This window comes from Chaetodon auriga, chromosome 1 (genome assembly GCF_051107435.1).
Source record: "Chaetodon auriga isolate fChaAug3 chromosome 1, fChaAug3.hap1, whole genome shotgun sequence".
Classification (NCBI taxonomy): domain Eukaryota; kingdom Metazoa; phylum Chordata; class Actinopteri; order Chaetodontiformes; family Chaetodontidae; genus Chaetodon; species Chaetodon auriga.
Genome location: NC_135074.1, coordinates 20,525,458 through 20,548,509, shown reverse-complemented (window position 1 = coordinate 20,548,509; position 23,052 = coordinate 20,525,458). Strand labels below are relative to the sequence as shown.

Genomic DNA, 23,052 nt, shown 5'->3' with positions numbered 1-23,052 from the left:
TTTGAATATTAATATCGCTCATAAAAAACACTCAAATAAAAGCAAAACATGTATTTTTCGATAAAATACTTCATTGGGTATTATTATACCTTTTCTGAAAACAAACTGTGCCCATTTTTAATGAATCCAGCGTTACAACCCGCACGGTTTAGAGTCACGTGTTAGTCCTGTCTCCACCTCACGTGTCATCGTTCTAAGATTCGGCGCGTGAGGTGACGTCACATCGAGCGTTCTAGTTCCAAATTCGCAGAGGTTATATTAGCCAACCGCTCAGCGTGATGCGCAGCATTTGTATCGTGGTTTTCAAACTGTTTAGACGTGTTTTGCTAGCAGAAAGTACGATATTTCTGACTCTTTACAAACACAAAGGTGCTAAACTGTCTACTATGATGTCTAGGTAAGTATGTTGTTTTTTTTTTTTTTTTTTTTTTTAGATTTACGGACGGAAACTAGCTAAACCGTCCACACGGGACATCTGAAATTTACAGTCCTCGCTGAATTTGTTTTGGTTCATAGTTTGACTGTTAGTGATATATAACTTATGATGGCAGTTGTGTAATTAGTTTGCACAATTTCTTTCAAATTTCTTAGCACAATAGGAGGCTCAACTTGCGGTGTCTTGATATGCCTATGCGGTTATGTATTTGTTGTTTGATGACTGTTGTATGACTAATACACTAACAAGCAAATGTCCCTTTTCAGCCAAATAGAGACTCAAGCTCCACCAAACACCTCCAAATGGTACGGAATCACTTGTCCTGTCAGTGAGGCTCTGCCTGAGGGGGATGACTTGATTCAGACCAGGAAACTGACTGAATATATCAAGTCATGTGGTGTATATGAGGACAGCGTGCAGCTTCTTCACAGGTACGATACATCTTTTTCCATCCCACTATTTCCATGTTGTAATTAATACAGTTTGGAGAGGTAGGACTGAAAAATACTTTGTTTTTTCGTGTGTTTTTGTCACTGTCTTGGGTATTGTGCTACTGTTCAGACCTCTTACTTGGGTTGGTTATAACTGCAAAAAGAGAAATCACTTAAACAGCAACATCCTCAGTGACTGAGGTTAATGCAAGTGGTAGACCACAGGTGGAAGGGAGCATAACATGCTTTGCTTCAGAGAAATAGCGATATTTGAAAATGCTTTTTATACTTAATTTGCAGAAAGAAGGTCATCAAAAGACTGGAGTTGCTGTATAAGGAGTGGCTCAAAGAAACCTGTGAACGAATGGTAAGACATCTTCTTCATCTCTTGCTATTTCAAAAGTAACTCCAAATATAACACTGAACACATATTACTGCAGAGATAACACTTTTTTTTTGTATTACTTTTGTTTATTTTAGAATGTACCTGAAATAGTGACAGCCAAAGTCGGAGGCAAGATCTTTCCATTTGGCTCTTTTCATCTGGACGTCCACTCCAAAGGTACATTTTTCCTTCCTCAGCTGTGAGAGTGTGTCAGGACTGTGGCAGCTTGTATTTCACAGTGGCTCATGATTTCCAGTAATAATAGAGTAATAACATGTGATCAAACTTTGTTCATTCACAGTAGCTTAGTATATGTGAAGCTGCTGCTGTGTGATAAATTTGTGAGCCATAAATTTCACAAGTGCTTCTTTTTATTGAGGGGACACACAGCACAGGTTGTTTCAGTGGTGGGTTACCTCCTTTGAAAATAGACAGTGGAGATAGCGGTTCAGAGCACCATGACACATTTAAATGTGGACTTTCCTCTCACATGAATCTGTGCTGTTTTGACAGGCGCTGATGTTGATGTCCTTTGTGTTGGACCTGGATTCATAACCAGAGAAGACTTCTTCACTTCCTTCTTCGAGAAGCTGAAGATTCAGAAGGAGGTTAAAGACATACGGGTGAGCCATCTAAGTGGTTCATTATATATATCATACTATATTTATCATACAAGTTAAAGGACATTTCTCTCCCCAGTACAAGTGACTGACCATATTGTTGTCTTTAGGCCATTACAGAGGCGATTGTCCCAGTCATAAAACTCTCCTATGAAGGGATTGAGGTAAGTTGGTGTGAGAAAAAGGGAACAACTCTGCTTTCTGCAGTATGCCTCAATTAAAGTGTTGTTGGCATGTGTCTTCACCATGATTTTTGTTCACCTGCTATTTTCTAGATTGACTTAATCTTTGCCCTGGTGTCACAGAGGAGCATTCCTGAAAATTTCAGCCTCCTCGATGACAAACTGTTGTGCAACATGGACAAACGCTGTGCCAGGAGTGTCAATGGTAAGCATCAGATTATAGAGCACAACTGCTCAGAAATCTTGCAGTAAAAGTACCTGACAGCTGTACTCGTCAGGAGTGTTTGCGATGTATGACAGTGTGCCATTTTGTGTATTTGTGGTCAATCCTTTTTGCTGTGACTTTCTATATTAATCTGTATCTTGCTGTGTTTTTTGTAGGCTACAGAGTTTCAGAGGAGATCCTCAGGCAGGTGCCCAACGTTCACACCTTCAGGGTGACTCTGAGAGCCATCAAGCTGTGGGCCAAACGTGAGTGCAACACACGTGATTTCAGTGTTATTATCTAATCTGCTTTGCCACATGTTTGTATTCACTTTCCTCTAATTGTACATGATTTTTGAGTAAAAATTGAAATTGTAGTAATCATATTCAGAAGTAATGTGAAATAAAACAGGTAACCAGGTGGTAACCAATATTATGTACACATGTATATTATATATATGATAACACTGATTTAAGAACTCAATTGGCAGTGGACTGAAGCAAATCAGGGCAGATCATTCTTAACATTTGGTAACGTTGTGAACTGGAGATCTGAATCGTTTTTCTTGTCCTCTTATTTCCATATAGGACGCAACATTTACTCTAATGCACTGGGCTTCTTGGGCGGCGTGTCATGGGCCATACTGGTCGCCAGGATTTGTCAACTGTACCCAAACGCCACAGCGTCCACCCTGGTGGCCAAATTCTTCAAAGTCTACTCCATGTGGTGAGTTGTCCCCTCTCTGGTGCCCTTGTAAAATGCATCAAACATTGAACTGGGTTCATTATAAGTAAGCTGGCACTAAGAGCCACTGTAGTCAAAGTCTACAGTGATCACGAGTGGCTCTAGTTAATGCCTTATTTCCATTAAAAACAGACTGAGCTTGCTCTCTATTTTCACACTACATATTTAATAAACAGTATACACTGACATGAAATGTACAGTCAGTGCTGAGATGTTTTCTTCCACTCTGAAAATATAGCTGTGTGTGAATGCTTTGTAAAAATTGCAAATGAGGATCAGTAGATCTGAAAATGTTGTTCTGTGTCAGGGAGTGGCCAATCCCAGTCCGTCTGAAGGTAGTGGAAGACCTCCGCTTCAACCTTCCTTTTTGGGATCCCAAGGTAAGAAAATATATAGATATACAGATATAAAATCACGTCAGTCTAATAGTTATCAACCTTACCCAAAAGTACAGGAAAGCTGCAAATATTGTCTCCTTGTGCATTTCCAGTTTAATCGAGTCGACCGCTGCCACCTGATGCCCATCATCACTCCAACGTACCCACAGCAAAACACGAGCTGTAACGTGTCTCCCTCCACCTTCACCATTATAATGGAGGAGATACATCGAGGTATGTAGTCACTCAGCTGACATCCACCAAATGCTCACAGTGCTGCCTGCATCGTGGACCAGTTAACTTCACTCAATTAAAACTCATTCAACACACTTCAAGAAAACTACCACCAATCTATTCTGGAAACAAAAGCCTGGATTTTGTTTGATCATGACTTCAACAAGCTTTCCCCTCTTCATTCATAGGTCACGCCATCGCTGAGGAGATTCAGAGGAAAACAGCTGACTGGCCCAAACTGTTTGAAAGTCCAGACTTTTTTGGGAAATACGAGTATGTACTAAGCTGTCCACAGATGAAAATGTGGATTGCCACATTCAAAATACACTCACATTGTTGTTATTGTTTTGATATTTCTATTTTCCTGATAAAACTTTCCTTTTGTGCCTCCAAAGAAGGCAGAGCTTTATATTTATTTTATTTTATTAATGAATATATGAATGTGCTTGTCATGTAATTTTTTGTAATTTTGTGAAAATGCTGATTTCTGTACTCCTACAAAACTGTTTTATCAAACAAATGATTTAGTTCACATTTTGCACTATTTATGGACTGTATTGTACATCTTCCTCTGAATTATGTGTACTTGAATTCTCTTGTTTTGACAGATTGTCCTTTTTCGTTCATGAATCGGTTTTTAAGTTTATTTTGTGATTTTTGCTTAAAGTAAACTGCTTAACGCAGACCCTTTGTGCACTGCATCATGAAACTGACATGTTTTTGTTGTGTAAACTGACCGTGTTTTGTGCCAACCTTTTGTGTAATCAATGTGCCAACAGATATTTTTTTATATTTGCTGTTATTCTTTTTGCTGTTTTTTGTGATATATATGTCCCTCACTTAAATTTGAATTGATTATAACTGTTGAACACCAGTTTTTAAATGAAGGTGCAGACTGGGTTTTGTTGTTTGCTGTTATTAGTCAGTCAGATGTTTGCTCACTTGTGTTTAGCCTTTAAACCCTCAACAAGCACTTTTGGACTTAAATGTAATAGTAAAATGCTGGTTGTTTTATGGATGCACAGACCACGTTTTTCTTGTTTGTTGTCATTAATTCCAAGTATGGACTGAGGCTTGTTTAAGTGATTTAAGAAGTTGATTGTTGGAGATTTCAATCAGTTGTTAAGCTTTTTAATATGTGCTGTTTGACTTCAATCTGTTGTTCCTGGACCAGTCTGGAGTTTCTCTTGTCTTTATTATATTGTTCTGTATGAATAAATCTGACGTGTGTTCTGATCTCTTCTCATTTCGCTGAATAAAACTAGAACTATCCTTTTTTTTTTAACTCAATGATTTAACATTTGGACGGTCAGAACAGACGGTATCCTTGACGATAGTGGGCAGTTGTGTACAGATGATGCTGATTTTTAAAACCGTCTTGTTGAGATTTAGCCTGAAACAAACAGATTGATTACAGGGCTCACTTCATTTTAACACGGTCAACATAGGTTTGATCCTTTAAAATAGCCTTGTTATATTTAAAGTCTATAGCGATACAATGAAGACGAGTATCCATCTTTGTTTCATGATGTTACTCAGTGTGCTGGAGCTTGGTCTGCTTTAAATTACTTAAAATTTTAAAAAACAGGAAATGTGATTAATGTGGTCAGATCGTAGCCTGTACACAAAGGCACAATGCTGTGACGTTGCTCTGTTTCTTATGTGTTAAGGCATTACACCGTGCTGCAAGCATCCTCAGCCACAGAGAAGCAGCATCTTGAATGGTGAGTACACCGAGCAAAGAAAATAAGAAGCCAAGTTTAAGAAAATCACAGCCCATGTAGACATTTTTGCAGACAATCTTATATCTTTGGGTTAAAATACTTGTTATTAATGCATGTGGTTCTGTTTGAGGGGGGAAACAGCTTTAATATTTAGTTTCCACCTACTGTAGTGCTTTCCTCTTCCTGAAAATTGTCTTTTGTTGGCTTCGTTAGGGTTGGCCTGCTGGAGTCAAAGATCAGACTCCTGGTGGGATCTCTGGAGAGAAACAGGATCGTTTCTCTGGCCCACATCAACCAAACGTCCATCACTGCACCCCTGAACGACAAAGACAAGTAGGGACACGTGATTTTATGATTATATTTGAATTATAGCAAGGACTTCTCTTAAGCATTAGCCCTTAAGCTAATGTTCATTTCTAACACATTACCCGTTTCTATGAATTCATGACCGTTTTTTTGTTCTTATGCCATTTATTTTCAGTAGCAGCAAAAATTATTAAAAACGGGCTTTCATGGTGATTAGATGTGTTTTGCTTTAATTCAGTATTTCTGTCTGTTTCAGAGGGGGACTGAGCACAACATGGTACATCGGGCTTCTGCTGAACATGGAGGAGTCTAAAAGCATCACAAAAGACCTGAACATCAGCCTCATGACCTTCATTGACACAAGTATGTTGTTTTTTTCCTTTTTAAAATCAGTGTAAATGGAACAATGTTTTGGGACATTATAGCTCATACTTTTGTGCTCCTGCAGTGTACGGCATGGCAAAGCAGACTAAAATACATCAAGAGGGAATGAATCTCTTTGCCACATACGCCAGGAAGAAAAAGCCGAGCTGGGTTTTCAGTCCAAAACCGGAGCCTGCACTGAGCAACCAAACCTCTGCCACTGTAGTGCCCGTTCACCCAGCAGCTGCCACCACAGTCCAAGCAGCCACAAAGAGAAAAGGCTTTTTTGACGCTGTGATGCCAGCGAAGAGATGCAGAGTTGACAAGGTATGCCAAACCGTTCCATGCTTTGCTGATGAGGAAATATCTCAGTTTAAATAGTTTCTGATGTGATTCAACTGTCTCAAATGTTAGCACTGTCATTTTAAAGGAATTGTTTCATATTTTGGGAAGATTGAAACTGCTCTTGTATCTGTACAGTTAATATGAGGCTGCAGCCTGCAGCTGCTTAGCTTAGTTTATTATAGCCCCTTAAACGCAAATAAGCGTTTTTCCTCTTCCTGTTACTTTAACATGCCATCTATTTGTGGTAAGATGCAAATCAAAATGAGCTGCATCAACCAAGCTCTAGCTTAGATTCTTACAAGAAAATAACGTTTTCTTCATTCTGTACCGTTACAGGCATCATATTTTACTCCATCCACTAAAGGCACCTCGTCTGATGGGTCCTCCTCAGCGATCTCACTCTGTCAGAGTCAGTCTCCCAGTGCCAACTCACAAAGCACAAAGAGACCTGGCACTCCTGAGTCTGAGCCACCGGCCAAAAAAGTCAAACTTGACCTGGTATGCTAAACTGTCTTGGACGGTGCTCTGTTGACACACACTATTGAACTTAAAGTGATCTAAAGATATTAATTATCTGTGCCTAACCTCACTGTCTGCTCCTTCCCTCTCAGAGTCTGCCCACTGTGGAGCTCTCTGACTTGCCTCTCTGCCCCAACAAGCCTGTCCCAGCGGTGAAACAGCCCATAAAACTGACGCTTGTCAGGTACAGCACAGAATTAAGAATAGAAACTTCTCAGTTCCCCTCTACCTACACACATTTCTTTTCTCTCCTACCTTGTCATACACCCAATATGACAGACATCCTCACACACAGTGTTCATGTTGAGACTCATGGAAGGCCTGTTGTAAGATAGAGCTGGATGAAGGTTATATCTTTTCACCACAAGAGGGCAGTGAAGCCTTTCTGCTGACCTCTCAATCAACTCAAGCAAAGGGATGGGTACACAGACACTCATGTCAAAGAGGAGTCACTTTGTGACAACAAAACCTGACGCAGATCAGAGTTTAGGGAGAATCTTTACCCTCAGTGATTGTTTTAGAAGTGGTCAAGTCTTCACGAAAAGAAAATAAGGATTTTGAAGACAGATAGCTAGATAATAGCAGTGAGGTGCTGATTTCTAATTTTGTGATGTATTTGTGAGGATGATCTGTCACACTGAGCTTTACGAAAGTAGCACATTTACACATATGAAGCTGAAAATGCCACAATGTATGCCTTCACTGCTCCTTTGTACTGTGTAGACCACATGATAGCTGATCACTTTCTACATACCATTTTTGTGGCACCCATGGGTGACCTTTTGAGGGAAGGGGTGTTACATGCTACTCCATGAACTTGTGAGTGTTACAGCTCTGTTCCTTCTTGTGTCTTTTACAGGCGTAACTAATGGAGGACTTCTGCCTTGATGACAAGCCTGAAGATCAAGTGGTCACCTTTTTGCTCCATACTCCACATTTTATTCTTACTCTTATCTTCTTCTTCTTCTTCTTCTTCTTCTTATTATTATTATTATTATATTTTGTTATTATTGTTATTATTACTATTGTTATTATTGTTATTATTGTTATTATTATTATTATTATTATTATTGTTGTTGTTGTTGTTGTTGTTGTTATAATATATTTTGTTATTATTGTTATTATTATTATATATTTGTTATTATTCTTATTGTTATTGTCATTTTCTTGTTATTATTACCATAATATACATCTTTCAATGCAATTATCAACATTGTGAGTCTTGTGTTGTTGTGGTGCAATATTTGCCAGGAGGGGTGGCAGGACATGTCATCCTGTACGATGGAAAATTCATCCTCCTTTTAAATGAAGTTTCAAAAAAAAAAATTATAATTCAACCTGCCGGCATAGAGTAAGGGTTCCCAGATTTACAGATTTACCAATACTGCGCTGCGTAATGTCAGTGTCATTTAGTTGTCTTGGTGTTCAACACAAAGATACTTCATGACAGCAAAAGAGCAAAACAAACATCATAAAAATACAAACAGAAACAAGGTAAACAACCGATGATCAGGTTTGACCAATGCTTTCTCTCGTTATCATCTCGTTTTGCTTGCTGGCAGCAAAGTTGGTCCCTTAACAGTGATTTTGCATAACCAGCAAAGAATTCAGGAAGACCGAAGAAAAGCTGACCCTTAAAGAAGAGTGAAGGAGATCAAGAAAACAGAAACACACAAGACTGTTTGAGAGCAGAAGTTAATGAGCATGAAATAAAAATATTAGCTCAGTGATTGTGACAGGTAAAATGTATTAGTAAAATCTCACCTGACAAGTAAAAAAAGATAGAAAATAAAATCAACTATCCTGGCAACGTACATTATATGCAAAAGGGTCTAAGAAATATTGGGTTGTGATACTGGCTCAGTGGATTTTGAATTGAATAAGAGAATACAGTGCATCGGGCTATTGCACAGTAAAAACAAATATACTCTGTAAAAAGATATAATATTGCACAAGTTGCACAGATGTAATGAACATTAGCATATGATGACATAAACAATAGAGTGGTGCAAAAAGTGGGTTTGTGATGTGCAACAACATCAACACAGTGTTACATTAACCGACGCTGTTGAGCAGTCTGACAGCAGCAGGAATGAAGGTCCTGCTCTAGCTTTCCTTCTTTTTTCACATTTACAATGTAAAAAAAAACCTCCAGTGTGCACCGATGTGCTCACCTGTGACTGGTCACATGACCATCTTCACAAAAAGTATTAGTCTCCCATCTGCTGTAGCTGTCGTATGGTGACAAATAAATATGTCAAGAAGACAATTTAAAACAACTGTGTTAATCTGACTGAAATGAAACTGAAATGAAAGAAACTTGCTGCTTAAAAACAATGATAACTGAAAGCCACTGGACAATTTTCTAAACATACTGCAAAGCGCAGGTGAGTAACTGAATCATTTCACCTGCCAGCTCTTGTCAGGAAGGTTATTTCCATTCATGAAGAATCCCATTTAGCAGCATCAACCTGTCAGTCCACTTAACATATCACACCTCCCTCCCGGGACTGAAGTTGATTCCTGTTGCTCCACCTGTGGCACCGTTACCTCTACAGTAGGAGCTTCAGTCTCCGAGGAGCGCCATGAGCTGTTCTGGTCCCCCTACCCATCTATGTGCTGGCCCTGACGCTTACCCCCGTCACCATGGGGATTTCTGACAGTGCTGGATTTACATCCTTCTCTGCACCTCATTTCAAGTGTCGTTGTGTTTTGACCCTCTGGGCCACCGTACAAAACCCCACATTGTCACTGATTAATAATTGGATGGCTGTGGCTCAGGGGGTACAACAGATCATCCACTAATGACAGATCACTGACAGTTGGAACCCAGATGTCAAAGTGTCCACTGACCCATTTTTTCCATCTTTACATGACTGTGTGTGAATGGGTGAATGAGAGGTACACTGTAAAGTGTTTGAATGAGATACAACCGATTGGAAGACACAGGAGATCCATAAGAATCCATAAAAACACAGATTTTAAAAGCTTTAAACTGTTCAAATCAGACTCTCTCTTCAGCTACTTGGACCAACTACATTAAAGGACGTAAATTTGTTGCCCAGGAGTTATAAAAACATTGGCTTTCTGCTGGAAATATGGCTGCTAGAACAAAACTCGAAAAAGACTATTCATAAGCCTTGGCCAGTATAGCAAGACAATGAATATAATTTTTATGTGGATCAGTTGGCTTATGACTAAATATAACATCCCTGCCCTGTAGGTGTCAGTGTAAAAGTTCAGTGAGCTGGAAGGTAATTAATCATTGTCTTGGATTATAACGAACAGAAAGTGAAAGAAAGCTAGAGCAGGTGGGTAAGAGCAGCACTTCTTTTTAATCAACAACTATGTGATGATTGAATGTGCCGCATAATAAACTGGAGAGTACTGCCTAAATATTGCTGTAGTGCAGTTAATAAGTCATGCACTTTGAGACACCTGTGTATGCTCATTTATATACCGTTCCCTGCTCGGATTAAGGAGTAGCTTGAAAAATGCACTCAGAAAAGACGATATTGATCTCCTATACTGGAATCTGCCAGATAGATTAGGACCCAAACTATTCCAAACTGAAGAGGTGAAAGTCGGATCAGAAGAGAAGAAGAGAATCTTTATTATATTTTCTACTCAGCACCTTTAGTAAGCTGTGATTCAGCAGGAGGAGGCTCTCTGAGGAGAAGACAATAACATTGAGTCACCTTGCTGCATTGTGAGCCTCTGGCAGCCGAGAGGCAGGAATCAGCAGCAGCAGAGACCATACTGCAGAGCTGCACTGGACTGCGCATCAACAATGTGTGCATTTGTGTGTAAATTACTATGTATAAGCCGGTGTGCGTTTAGTGGGGATGATGATAAATCATAGCAAGGTCAAATGGTAGCAATTGAGTGAGGATACCAGATGATTACACTGCAGTATATGTATGATCTTCCAGCTACCCCGTGCTTCATTTTGCTGACTGGATGCAGAACACACAACAAGTTAATTGTGCTTCAAATGACACCAAATGAAAGCACAGCCTTATCAATAATACAGCGATTAATCCAGACAATATTTATGCCCATTGCAGATCTCTGCCAGTCCCTGCTTGACCTTACAGAACATGTATTTCCTAAAATGGAGCAGTCTTCCTCGGATCTGCTGCAGCTGGGTGGTACTGTTCTCATATTGCGACAGATGCAATAAAGCATGTCATGATCAATACATTTGGTTTGTTCTCTTGAGGTAAACTGCAGATGAGTGTGAAATTAAAGGAAAAACCTACATTCCTAACGCGTGTCTCGATTGTACCAGCGGCTACAACAGATTTAACGATCCTTAATTGACTGATGGTGGTGGAGGGCACTGTCTAACACGGCTGCCTTAGGTTGCCAATTGGGATTAAATCAGAGCATATGATTCATATCAGTTTAAAACTCATAAACCTTTCAGCGCCCCCTTGTGTTCGGTATAGAAGCATGTTCATTTGTTACGTCTCTACTCAGTTTTTCTATTTAATTCATCACCTGTCTGTAGATCTCATTTACTTAGTAAGTAATGCCTTATTATGTGTCCCATATGAACAGAGACCCTACAGTATATGTAAGGTTAGAAACAGACTAGAGCCAAGAAAATCCCTTTATTCTTTGACTCTTCTGCCAGGCAGATAAGACTTTCGAAGGTTTACAGTGAATTGGTTTCTGCACAGCGGCAGCACTGTAATGTTTTCTAAAGGAAATGTTTTATCTCTCACTTTCTTTGAAGAGCACTGCCTTAAACCACTGGAGTTTCATCAAAGCATCCCCACAAGGGAATCACAGATCAAATATTTATGATGTTGACAGATGTTTGTTGCTCTCTGCTCACTGATGTGCACCACATACAGTAGTATTTCACACTTTAGGACACTTTTAAGACTACTGTAACATACACATCATAGGAAACACAAGATGGTCAGGTATTGCTGCTATCTTTCTCTGACTGTCTGACAGTTTTCTTAGGATATCCTCCCCAGTTAAATCACATAATGTTACATGGAGAGGATTGTATTAATGATTAAGGATTTATACAAGAGAGCATGGCAGGATGGAGGGAAGCCGTGCAGCTCGTCTCTTGATGCTCGGCCTCAGCAGAATAACTCCTGTGCCAACACTACTGTGACTTTGAACGCTGCCTGCCCTCACACAGGCCTAGTGAAATTTATGGGCAGCATTGGTAAATTGGGCAGGTCTGTTTGATGCAGTGTAAGCATTATTGTAATGTGTCATGGTCAGGATGGCTCTCTGCCCTCAACGTGTGACTGCAGTGAAGGTGATCTGAGGCTGACAAACTCCATCTAATGCTTCCAGTACAATCTACAATGCTATGCAATCAATGCACGGACATACTTACATGAAGTATATATGAGTCCCCCGCACACACAGTACGCTGCTTATAGTCTCTTTGCATACTCTGGGTCTTAACTGTAGTGCTATATTTTCCATTCTTACACATCTTCATGCAGTACTACAGTAACCATACACATAAGGGAATTTCTGTCATTCTTTATTTGAGGGGACAAGACAAATCATATAACATTACTATAAAATCAATTCAGTTTCTAGGGGGCTATCGCAAAAGCAAGACACTCCTCAGACATGGCTGCCACCTGTCTCACATTGTCAGCCTTAGTGATAAAATATGTGAGGATGATGGGTTCCTGTATTTCTTTCATTCAGTTACATTTCCACATACTGCAGCAGCTTTAATTGAGATGTTCCTATAATCTAATATCCTTTAAAATCTTGCTTTTTTTTGCGTCCGTTGCTCGTGCAGAATTCGGCTAGAGTGACTTTTCCTCATTTTTGTTTTATGCGCGTGCCAAACATCACTGTCCTGAACTATCCCAGCCTCAAGTTCCAGCTTTAATCCAGCAACTTCCTCCACCCTCGCGGCTACACCCTGCCTTCCTCTGCAGTGGGCTTCATTCATTATTCTCTCGTGCCGCTCTGAGCTTTGTTTTCTTCACCCACCAGCCTGTCACTCGTGGGAACCGGTTCGCCGCTTTCCGCGAGCTCAAAGTCCATTAAAAAAAAAAACACGAGTCGTGGAAGTGGACTCACTTTGGTATTCTTCCCCTTTAAAAAACTATGCAGCCCTAGCGGTGGTTTCTATCTGGGCTCCCCTGGAAAAGTCTGCGGAGAGGGAGAGGGGGGACAAGCCGAGTTGGAGGGATCATGGCGGCACCTCTCGGACGGGACACCCTACCTGACCACTGGTCGTATGGAGTTTGTAGAGATGGCCGGGTCTTCTTTATTAAGTGAGCGGGCTTTTACCACTCGACGCTTGCTTCTTGTCGAGGCATTATTAACGTGGAGGATTTGGGTGGTTTTATTATCGTTCAGTAACAGGTGTCTCTCTTGCAGTGATAAAACTCGTAGCACTACTTGGCTACATCCACGCACGGGCGAACCTGTTAACTCGGGACATATGATACGATCAGGTACGCGACAAATGATCTGATTTGTAGGACACCGAGGGGACTTTTTTCCTGCTACAGTGTGTTTTCTGTCTGTGGCGGGTCGTTCAATGTGTTTTTTTTTTGCCCGTGTTGTAGATTTGCCAAGAGGATGGGAAGAGGGCTTCACGGACGAAGGAGCCAGCTACTTCATCAAGTGAGTGTCTCTGCGCGCATTGTCGTTGTTTGTCCGTGTAAAATGTGATCCCGTCAGCTGCTTGTGTCGTTTCAAAGTGCTGTGTGTAAAAGGATTTCGTTTCCCTTCTGTCACTATGCAGTTCTGACACGCCAAACACTGCTACTCAAACTAGATTAAAAGCCTGTGCAGCAAACACACTGTTTCATCTTAAAGTCACGGTACGTACGTGAGAAATGACACATGAACGCACCAGCGTATGGATTAACACACAGGGGTCCCATCGGATAGGTGAAACCAATTACCTCTGCCTGCAGTGTGAATGGAAAGTGGCAGTGCTTAGCAGGACAGGAAGAAGGCTATTAAAATTCTCCTCACATCCTCCATGCAGGACCTCCACTCTCTCCATTAGATAGGTGTACAGCCTGTGTGTGTGTGTGTGTGTGTGTGTGTGTGTGTGTGTGTGTGTGTGTGTGTGTGCTGGCACTGTAAAGGTTGCAGGAGAAGGGTGTGACCATGTGGTGACAGAGATGTATGGCATGATTGCATTATTGAAGCAAAGAGGACAGGATTTACAAAGTCATAGACCGCAGTGTCAAGTTTTTTTTCCCTTCAGATTTTCACGTCCTTCACAGAGTAACATGTCTGGGATTCAGGCTGAAAATCAGTGAAAGGCACCACGCCATCAGCTCAACACCAACACGTCTGTTACGTTCACTAACTCAAGGATTGTACACTTTATAATTGCATTTCCATCTGCAGTGTTTTACGCCTCTGATTTTTGTGTGGATTCTGGTCTGCGGCTGCACACGCGAGCAAGCAGCAAGCAATGCTGGAAGCAATCAGATAAGTCCGGCTAACAACGACAAACAGAAAGCCTACTGTAAAACAAAGAGGGGACAAAATCTTCATTGGCGCTGGATCATTGTGAATCACAATGACTCCTCCCACTGTAGCTTGTTTAAGGTTTTGTAGTTCCACTACCCGTAGTCCTGTCATGGCCCTTTTAGTTTGCCCCATTTGCTCCAGACAGAAGGCCTGTATGGTGAGGTTTTATATCCCCATAGCTGCAGTCTCTCGAGGGTTGATAGTTACTAATAAGAGGTCTTTGCTCAATGACATGCAAACACCAGTTTGCAGCACTGAATTAACAACAAAGGCACATATATATTTTTTTAATTTTAGCAATACCTGCACTCAGAAAACTGTGACTGAGATACCATAAAAAAGCATGGATTACAGTCTCTAAACACAGGTTTCACTGAGCCAAACAAATGCATTCGTCCACTTGGAAAGACATTCTGGCACCCAAAGATGTGGGCTTTGAAAAAGGACATAAAATGGCTTCAACTACAAATTTGTTGTTGCTGACACTTATATTATACGTGGAATAAAGGCAGTCGTTGTGTTTCCCTTGTTCACACACTTTTTCTCTCTAAGAAGTGAGAACAATACAACTGTGAAGTTGTGTGATATATGGGAGCCTAAATGTCAAGGCTGTTAAATCATTGGGCTATGTGTTGCCCACTTGGCTTGGTGGAAGGATCCTGTTTTGCCCCTGCTCCCTGCTTGCCGCTTTGTTTTTCGAGGGCTAATTTCTTGGAGTCAAACAGTGGACAGGAACACACACCAGACTGCTCTCTTGTACCGTTCAGCTTATCTTGAGCACAGCCGACATCTTCCCATGTTCTCTTGGTGCGTGACAGTCAAATCATTGGGTGTTTGCCGGATTGGGTGATTGTTTGTATTCATGATTTAATTGTTTTGTGAAATGCAACGATATCAGGGTTCACACATACCAGCTTCAGTCAAAATGAACACAAGTTTGGACTTTTATCGTCTAACTTTATGCAAAAATCTGACAGTAAATTGTAACATATAGATATTGAGATAATGCTGTAATATTGATCAGTAATACCAATGTCTATTTCAGCCATCCCAGGTATAAGTGTATATAAAAAATACATTGATTCTGCTCCTATGTGACAAATTGATTGGTCTTTAAGTGTTGAAGAGTGCGACTGTGAAGTCCCATATTGAAGTTTAGTGTTCATGTGGATAATCAGTTCAAGACGCAGCTGATTGTACAGCTCAGTGGGGGAAATTAATGCTGATGTGACTATTCTCTGGTGATGGAGTACTGTCATTTTCTCATTGTGAGAAGTGTATCTCTGGTGGTTTATTTGATTTATTGCACACCCGGATGCCAGGTTTCTGTATTTGTCCCATGTGTCTACAGGGTAATTACAGGAGGTGTCGCTTGTGTCAAGCTCACCTGGCTTTTAACTCCAGCACTCAGCTAATTAAGCTATGAGTGGGTACGCAGGCCTGGGTAATTCATTACTACTTTGTTCTTAAAAACATGATTTGGTTTGGCAGATTAAATGTTAAAAACAGCTTACTCTCCAGGAATATCTTTATAGCTTTGGTGCAAGATACTCTTTGGTTATTAATGTTAGCTGGCAAAACTCAAACACTGAAGACATTGAAGATGGCCGCAGCTCAGAGGGATTAATCCTGAAAATCATATTAGAAAAATTGGAAAGGAACTGGACACCTTGGACTGTGGCCGTATTTCAGACCATTAAAACCATCACAGGTGTTAGTTTTAGTTTATAACTGGCGACAACTCAGCCTTTTAAAATCCCCATTAATACTACAGGGACAACCCCAGGCAGCGTTGAGTTTAGGTGACTTTATTTTTTTCCTCCCAAGTGCAAATCATGGCTCTCTTTGTTTCATTCTCACTTCCACATCAGACTTCATGCTCTGTTGAAGTGGACAATCAGATTTTTAGCACAAACTAAGTGGCTTCTTTGATAAACCACTGCTATCCATCTCTTCTCATCTTTCAGCTGTCCAGGAACTAAGTCAAGCAGGACTGAAGTCCACATGGCGCTGCCCTGACAACGGTAGATTTGGTCGTGTGTTGATGGTGGAATTTAGCCGAGGTGGAGCACAAAGGAACAATTGTTCAGAAGAAAAACTCACATTCATTTACACCTCGCTGAAGGCCTACCTGAACTATCAGTGTAATGTTTGCAGTGCTTTGTTTTGGATGCTCCAACAGTGTGAGTCTTTTTTTTCAACATCTTGGCTCAGACTAAGATGGATTATTATATTATTATTAATACATGTTTTCAGTTTCAGTCACATGCAACCTCAGATTAACCCATTAATAGACTGAACTGTGTTGACTGGAGGGGGAGGAGATTGTCGAAACTAATGGGTGAGGTCTGTTGTCATCTGTGGCAGCAGATTGAAATAGAGTCTCTGGCTGTCGTACGTCTGTCAAATCTCCAAGGAAGTGACCCAATTCGAAAAATCATCTTCCAAAATCATCCCATTTCAATCCCTGCTGCATGATAGGCTGCCGATGAGACAGGCCTGTGCCTGTGTGTTGAGGTAAATGGATGCATGTCCGTTAAAGGAATCGGACAGTAAAAGACGGCTGAAAAAAGACGTGTGTGGGAATGAGATATTCATAACATACTGAATAATTAGGTACAGTCTGACTACAGCTGAGCTTTCTTTTCAAGTTATATTAGTAGGACTCAGCTGTCGTGATCCTCAATGCATGGTTAGATAGATCTATTTGGAACAGATGGCACGACTGGAAGAACAATTGGAAAGAATGTAAACTATTAGACACAGATCCATGAACATGGAGGTAAACAAAAAACTAAGGACCAAAGTGATTATTGCACTAATTGTTTCATCTATGTCATATTTTTCTATCATCATAGTTTAGTTATCCCCAAGTAAAGAGTTCAGATTCAGGCTTACTCTCCATCACATCACTGGCACTCACTGAGCATAAGATATGTGCAATTCTATAGCTCCCTGAGGGGAAAAAGGCCGCACTGAGGTACAATGGTGTCCTGTTGAGGACACAGTTCACATTGTTCAATGGGCTTACAATGCTGTAGGAGAGTCCAGGAATAAGTGTTTGATATAAAATTCACATAGATTGTCACCAAAAAAAATGCTATTTACTCTTCAGATGCGATGACCCCATTAATACTTTGTTATCTCAGATTTAGGGGAGTTTCATCTTCCATTCTCCTGCTGCTTGTTATGTTTTTAGGTTGTGCTGCATTTTATAACGAGCTGGCTATTTTGATCAGGACAGTAAAGTTAATTAGCCACGAGGTGGTTTGGGAGTTTTGAAGCGAGGCATTTTAATAGGGGGTAAAAAAAAGAAGTTTGGCATCCCTGCAGGCTGTTATCTGAAGGCTGTCTTAACGAAGCTCTCTTTTTCTGCCAAGACAGCAAATCCATACCTTGTTGCTGAGTTCAAAACACGATAACCAAAATGACAGGGCACAAATTAGCCCAGAGGTTCTTCAAATGACCTCTGCCCTCCAGATTTTAGATGCTTTTAACATGAAAGATATTCATGTGTAGGGTTGCCGTTGTGCATGTCAGAATTCCTCAAATACCAAAAAAGTATTTAACTTGAGTGACTGGGGAACATTGTGTTTTTGGAGCTGTCATATTGTACCCTTAACTTCGAAACTTTTGTAGTGAGGTGAAACTTCTGATTCTTTGTGCGGGGCTGTTCTGTGTGAGACAACTGTTAGGATTTAGGACATGAGTTTTGCTTGACATCACTTTGAAAGCATCCTTTGGGCTCAGGTAGGAAGACAGGTTTATATATATATATATTTTCAAAGAAGCAGCAGAAAGTCACTAGTGACCTGCTCAGAAATGGTCAATGCTAAGATTAAGACTCAGAATGGGACCTCAGACTTCATCCTTTGGTAACATTTTGAAGCTTAACGACATAATTCACAGACATTAGTCTAAAATTCCTCTGGGTCTTGCATACGAGACTGACTGCTGTTAGATTGTCTTTGCTCAAAGGAGCGTGGATGTAAAGGGGCATTGTTTGGAAATCGTTGTTGAGTGCCATGAGAAGTAATGAAGAAAGATTGAAAACACATCACTGCATACCAATCACACAGAGCTCTGCCGCCACAGGCAGCGGACGGGAGAAGGATCAGTGCAAAAGCTTTTGTTTCAGCAAAGCTGAGGCGAGGCTGACAGAAACAGTGAGGCTGCTGTTCAGCTTCACTGATGAACACTGCTGTCCTCTGTCTGTACCAACATGGAAAATGATATCTATAAATCTATTGGGCTATCTGAGAGAGTGCCCGTGTATAAACTGTGCACAGATGTTACAGGCAAGAAGGAATTAATGAAATTGGGTATGTCATTGGGTTTATCCAATTGAAACAGATGTTGCACTTAATAAGATCCCACAACACAGCTTTTCTACGGCACGTGTGCTGCAGTGGGCAAATATTAATTACATATTCATACCTCTGCCCTCATACTTGGGTTCAACTCGGCCCTTGAGGACTCAAGTAATTTCACTTTTTCTTACACTTTGCCAGTTTATTTGTTGTGAATGGTTATTGTGAGAAACTGCTGTAGCACACCTTACACACAGTGTTGCATTTGTTCTGCAATTTTCCTGTCGACAAGGTCCAGGTGTGCTCGTTGGACCGCCTCCACAGGACGCCACAGAGCGCTGTAGGAACCATACATCTGATAGCACTGTCAGTGTAGTTTATGCACCTTTGCATTGCAGAGGAACTGAACTGTTTTTTAAAGCATTGTTAGGGTAAATAATTTCCGTAAAGCTTAATACATCCTGGCTTTACTGAATTTTCATTATTCCTCTTTGTAGACTGAGAAGAGCTGTTACTGTTGATTTCATTTTTCCTTTGTCTGACAGTTTGCTGTTTACAGCAGAGATGCCTGATAAGCACAAGATCAGCACACGCACGTTAACATTCAAATTAGCAATCAAGCTGCATTATGATTTCGTGTATTTGCTTCCAAGAGCCGACACACAATGTTGAAAGGTCACGTACCAACTTGTGCAATTTATGTAGCTCAGCACAATAAGCTACTTACCAGCAATCTTGCCAATCTGTTTCTATATGTCTGTATAGTGTACGGACAATACTGCCTCCGATGTTAAACTCATTCCCCATTTCATTTCATTTGATGACATTTTCTTATTTGGAGGACGCTCATCATCATCAGATAGCTTTCCCGCCTCCATGATTTTGTATCAACGTTGTGTCCTGACATGGTGTTCATCATTTGGCTCACATTACATGTACATCACTTCTGCAGTCTCTTCTGTGTGAGCCTGCGTGTAGACACAGCTTCTCTACCTTCCCTCAAGCTGTTGAGACAGTGACCTTCAGCTGAAAATAGATACTCTGAAATCGTTGTGTCATTCTTGACAGGAGAAGTCCTGATGCATCAGATTATTCCTGTCTCATCTTTGCAAAATACAGAAATGTGATTTTAGGGGTGTTATCATATGACGGGGGCTAACACACATTGCAGGAAATGCTTTGTCAAGTTAGACAGATTCCCTGTATGCATAAAAAATAGCTGCTGGTTGGAGAATATATTCAGAGTTCTTTCTTATTTGCATTATTCTGTGATTGAGGCGTCATCACCGTGCATTTTATTTGTACTTGCTGATTAAATGAGCAATTATCTCATGAGTGACGAGCTGAAAACACATCTGGTCCTTGCTCGTTCTTATTACAGCATCAAAGTCCTGGTTTTGGACAAAATAAAATAGCTTGCACTCCTCATTTTAATTTAACTCCCCGATTTGCTCCTTCTCGTTCCACCGTTGCACCATGTGTGATGTGCAGGGAATGAAAATACTAAATGAACAGGCTGAATGCATTTCAAGGTCAAGAGAATAGCAACAAGATGTGGTTTTGCCAGTCTTTGCAACATCCTAAAAATAGCTCTCAAAACATGCTCATGATTTTTTTTTTTTTTACACGAGAAAGTGATGATTTGAGCAGAGGAACTACATGGAACATTGCAAACACTTCATTTTCCTATGACAGACATGCGTAGACACAACCTTGGCTTGAAGCATGATTCATTAATCCTGTGAAGATGCTAACAGTGCATGTGTGAACAGCATTTTTAGCATCAGATGCAGGGATACTGAAATTGATATTAGGATTCATGGCCAGGGAGTTGCAAATGGGCTGTTGGTGAGGTAGCGAGTCCTCTCACTCTTGTAGCATGATTTATGTTGACCATTTGTCATTATCAGTAGATCCTTGTACCACATTTAAATCCTGTCCAGCGATTATGTTTGTGCATCTATCTTCTCTGCATGCTTGTTGGGTGCCATGAACTTTCACATAAGGCCAGAATGTTTTATAAATTGAGTTGCGTTGTCAGTATCATGTCCAAGTTGACTTATTGCGAGGCTTGTGACAGTGAAACAACACAAACTGTACAGTACTGCCGGAGCCTACAAATAGAGTCGGAGGTTAAGGCAGCGGACTGAATAAAGATGATGAAAACAAAGGGTAGATTGATAGTCTGGTACAGCGGGCGTTTGTGCTGCAGAATAGACAGGAAGCTTTCCATCAGGCCTTGTTTGGACTTGCGATATTTAACCCTGGGAGCCTGCAATGAATGAATACATTAAGAGCTGCGGGCCTGAGGTGTGCTCTGTGTGATGATATACATTATCTAGAATGAGTCATTCGCTGTCCAGACAGCTTGAGCAGGTTTACCAGTCAGAGCTGGAGCAGCAGGAGTCAGAGCAGAACCAGGGCAGGGGAGATGCCCGAGCCGGGATGGGGACCTGCTGTTGCAGTTGCCTGCCCATTGGCCAGGAGAGTGACTCGGCCGATCGTGAAACACAGGTGCTTGCTGAGCTGGAGCTCTCCAGTGTGGAGAAGGAGGAGATTGAGACAAGGTAACACCAGTTTGGTGGTATTATCACAGTGAAATTTTGTCTTTGGCTTTGTGTAAAAGAAATGCCGTCTTTATACAATGCTACTACAATCTGGATACCTGTAACATGCAAAGGTAAAGTACAGCAAATGGGACTGGCATGCAACAAACAGCTGACAAATATCTAATCATATACAAAAGCAGAACTTTCTTTTTCTATTGTCATTTATTTCCATTTTGTTAAAGAGAAAAGTACTGCACCTGAGTCATTTCAGCTGCCTCTCTGGAAGAAAGAAAGAGTTTGTACACCTCCCTCTGACTGAATTCAGATGACAGTTTTCCTGCCGCATTCTGTCAGAGCCTGAGTGTGACTGGAGCCACTGCAGAGAGAAGCCGGTCCCACACTGTTCTCATCTCACCAGACGGGTGAGGAGAGAAGTGATTAGTTAGCAGCCACAAAAGGGGGAAGATGGATGCTGCATAAAAAGAGAAAGTCTTTCTAGGGAGTAAATCTGAGACCTGAGACATTTTTATTCTGTCCAAATATTCCAGTGTTTGGTGTAAAAGTGATGAGCAATAAAAAAGCTCATTTATATGTGAAAGGTTCACATCACCAGCAGAAAATCTAATACACGATAGTGTGATGGCATGAAAAATTTACATTTAGATAAAAAGGGAAGCAGCTACTGGCCCTTTGCTATCATAAAGATTATAGTTTATAGATTATAGATTATCGTGTTTTGTTGCATAAACAACACTGTTAAAGCTGCTCTAATCAATATTTTTATGTTAGCAATGGGTCACATGAATTGGTGTGATGTGAAAGGCATCAGACGTAGTGACAAACCCACACAGAATATCACCCAACGCTGCAATGTTCCCAGCTGTAATGAGTGTTGCTGCATTTTTTCAGGTTATTGTGTTGGTTTTACTGTTTTGAGTTAATCTCACCACTTTCATCAGTGTTGTCGCCTGTTTTCAGCAAACAAGCTCTGATACCTGCACATTACCTGCCCAGCATCAAAAGCCAAACAGAGACAGTTAGCAACTCGCTGGTGAGCATAGCGGCACATTGAGCTAAAGAGGAGTGTTTCCCTCAGGGGGTTTTAAGGACCAGAACTACCCACCATGAATATTGAACTTCAATTCATCAAGTGGCCAGAAACATGACTGATAATGTTTCTCCATGGCTGCTGGAATTTCAGAATAGGCAAATGTTTTCCAACACGTTCAGCCCAACGACTTTGTGAGGTGTTGATATGTCCCTGCTGCTTTTTCAGCTGGATCAATCAGGTCAGTGCAGGGAGGAATCAAAGACTTGTTCGATACAAGACGACCTTAAACCCACCTGATTTTTGTGTGCTCTCTGGTCTTGTGAGAGCTGAATGCAGCATGTCCTGATTGGAATTTAATTATATTTCTTAGAACCAATAGATAGTTTGCAACTTTTTTTTCCAGCATAGCACTTGGCAGAACTGTGGGTTCGTAGCACTCAAGGTGCTTTGTAGTGTTTTACTGGACATATTCCTTAACACAGCAGAGGGTACAAACTCTGAAAAATGTTCCTTATTGTGGATTGCTTGAATATTGCCGTTTCCATTAATGGACTATTGAGTGTGGAAAAGGTTAATAAAAATCCCCGTCGGGCCCTTCCCGGTGAGAGCGGATCTGGCGGTGAGGGCAGTTTCACTCACTGCAGCTTTTATTGAACACATTGACCACACAGCTGTGTGAATTCTCACAAAACAATCAGATTTAATTTGCTCTAGTGCAGACATGCAAGACCGATTCCTTATTCATGAGCTGATTGATTTTTCCTTTTCTTACTA

At 40.9% G+C, this 23,052-nt stretch overlaps 2 protein-coding genes across 9 annotated transcripts in view; both read left to right on the top strand.

Moving 5' to 3' along the window:
- The first annotated feature begins 688 nt into the window (after nucleotides 1-688).
- On the top strand, nucleotides 689-7,740 carry LOC143324318 (poly(A) polymerase type 3-like). The gene is made up of 18 exons (XM_076736687.1): nucleotides 689-867; nucleotides 1,168-1,234; nucleotides 1,348-1,429; nucleotides 1,766-1,875; nucleotides 1,983-2,036; nucleotides 2,148-2,259; nucleotides 2,436-2,525; nucleotides 2,847-2,985; nucleotides 3,311-3,383; nucleotides 3,494-3,614; nucleotides 3,803-3,887; nucleotides 5,285-5,338; nucleotides 5,552-5,671; nucleotides 5,901-6,007; nucleotides 6,093-6,334; nucleotides 6,689-6,850; nucleotides 6,964-7,055; nucleotides 7,731-7,740. The coding sequence occupies exons 1-18, from the start codon at nucleotides 689-691 to the stop codon at nucleotides 7,738-7,740; spliced, it is 1,899 nt and encodes a 632-aa protein (XP_076592802.1).
- Nucleotides 7,741-12,839: 5,099 nt separating this feature from the next.
- The window catches only part of plekha7b (pleckstrin homology domain containing, family A member 7b), a 66,016-nt gene continuing 55,803 nt past the window's right edge, over nucleotides 12,840-23,052 (top strand). For all 8 annotated transcript variants that reach the window (XM_076728961.1, XM_076728936.1, XM_076728988.1 and 5 more), the window contains exons 1-3: nucleotides 12,840-13,146; nucleotides 13,253-13,329; nucleotides 13,444-13,501. In XM_076728961.1, the coding sequence (XP_076585076.1) occupies nucleotides 13,064-13,146; nucleotides 13,253-13,329; nucleotides 13,444-13,501 (218 nt within the window). In that variant the 5' untranslated portion in view covers nucleotides 12,840-13,063. The remainder of the gene's footprint in view (nucleotides 13,147-13,252; nucleotides 13,330-13,443; nucleotides 13,502-23,052) is intronic.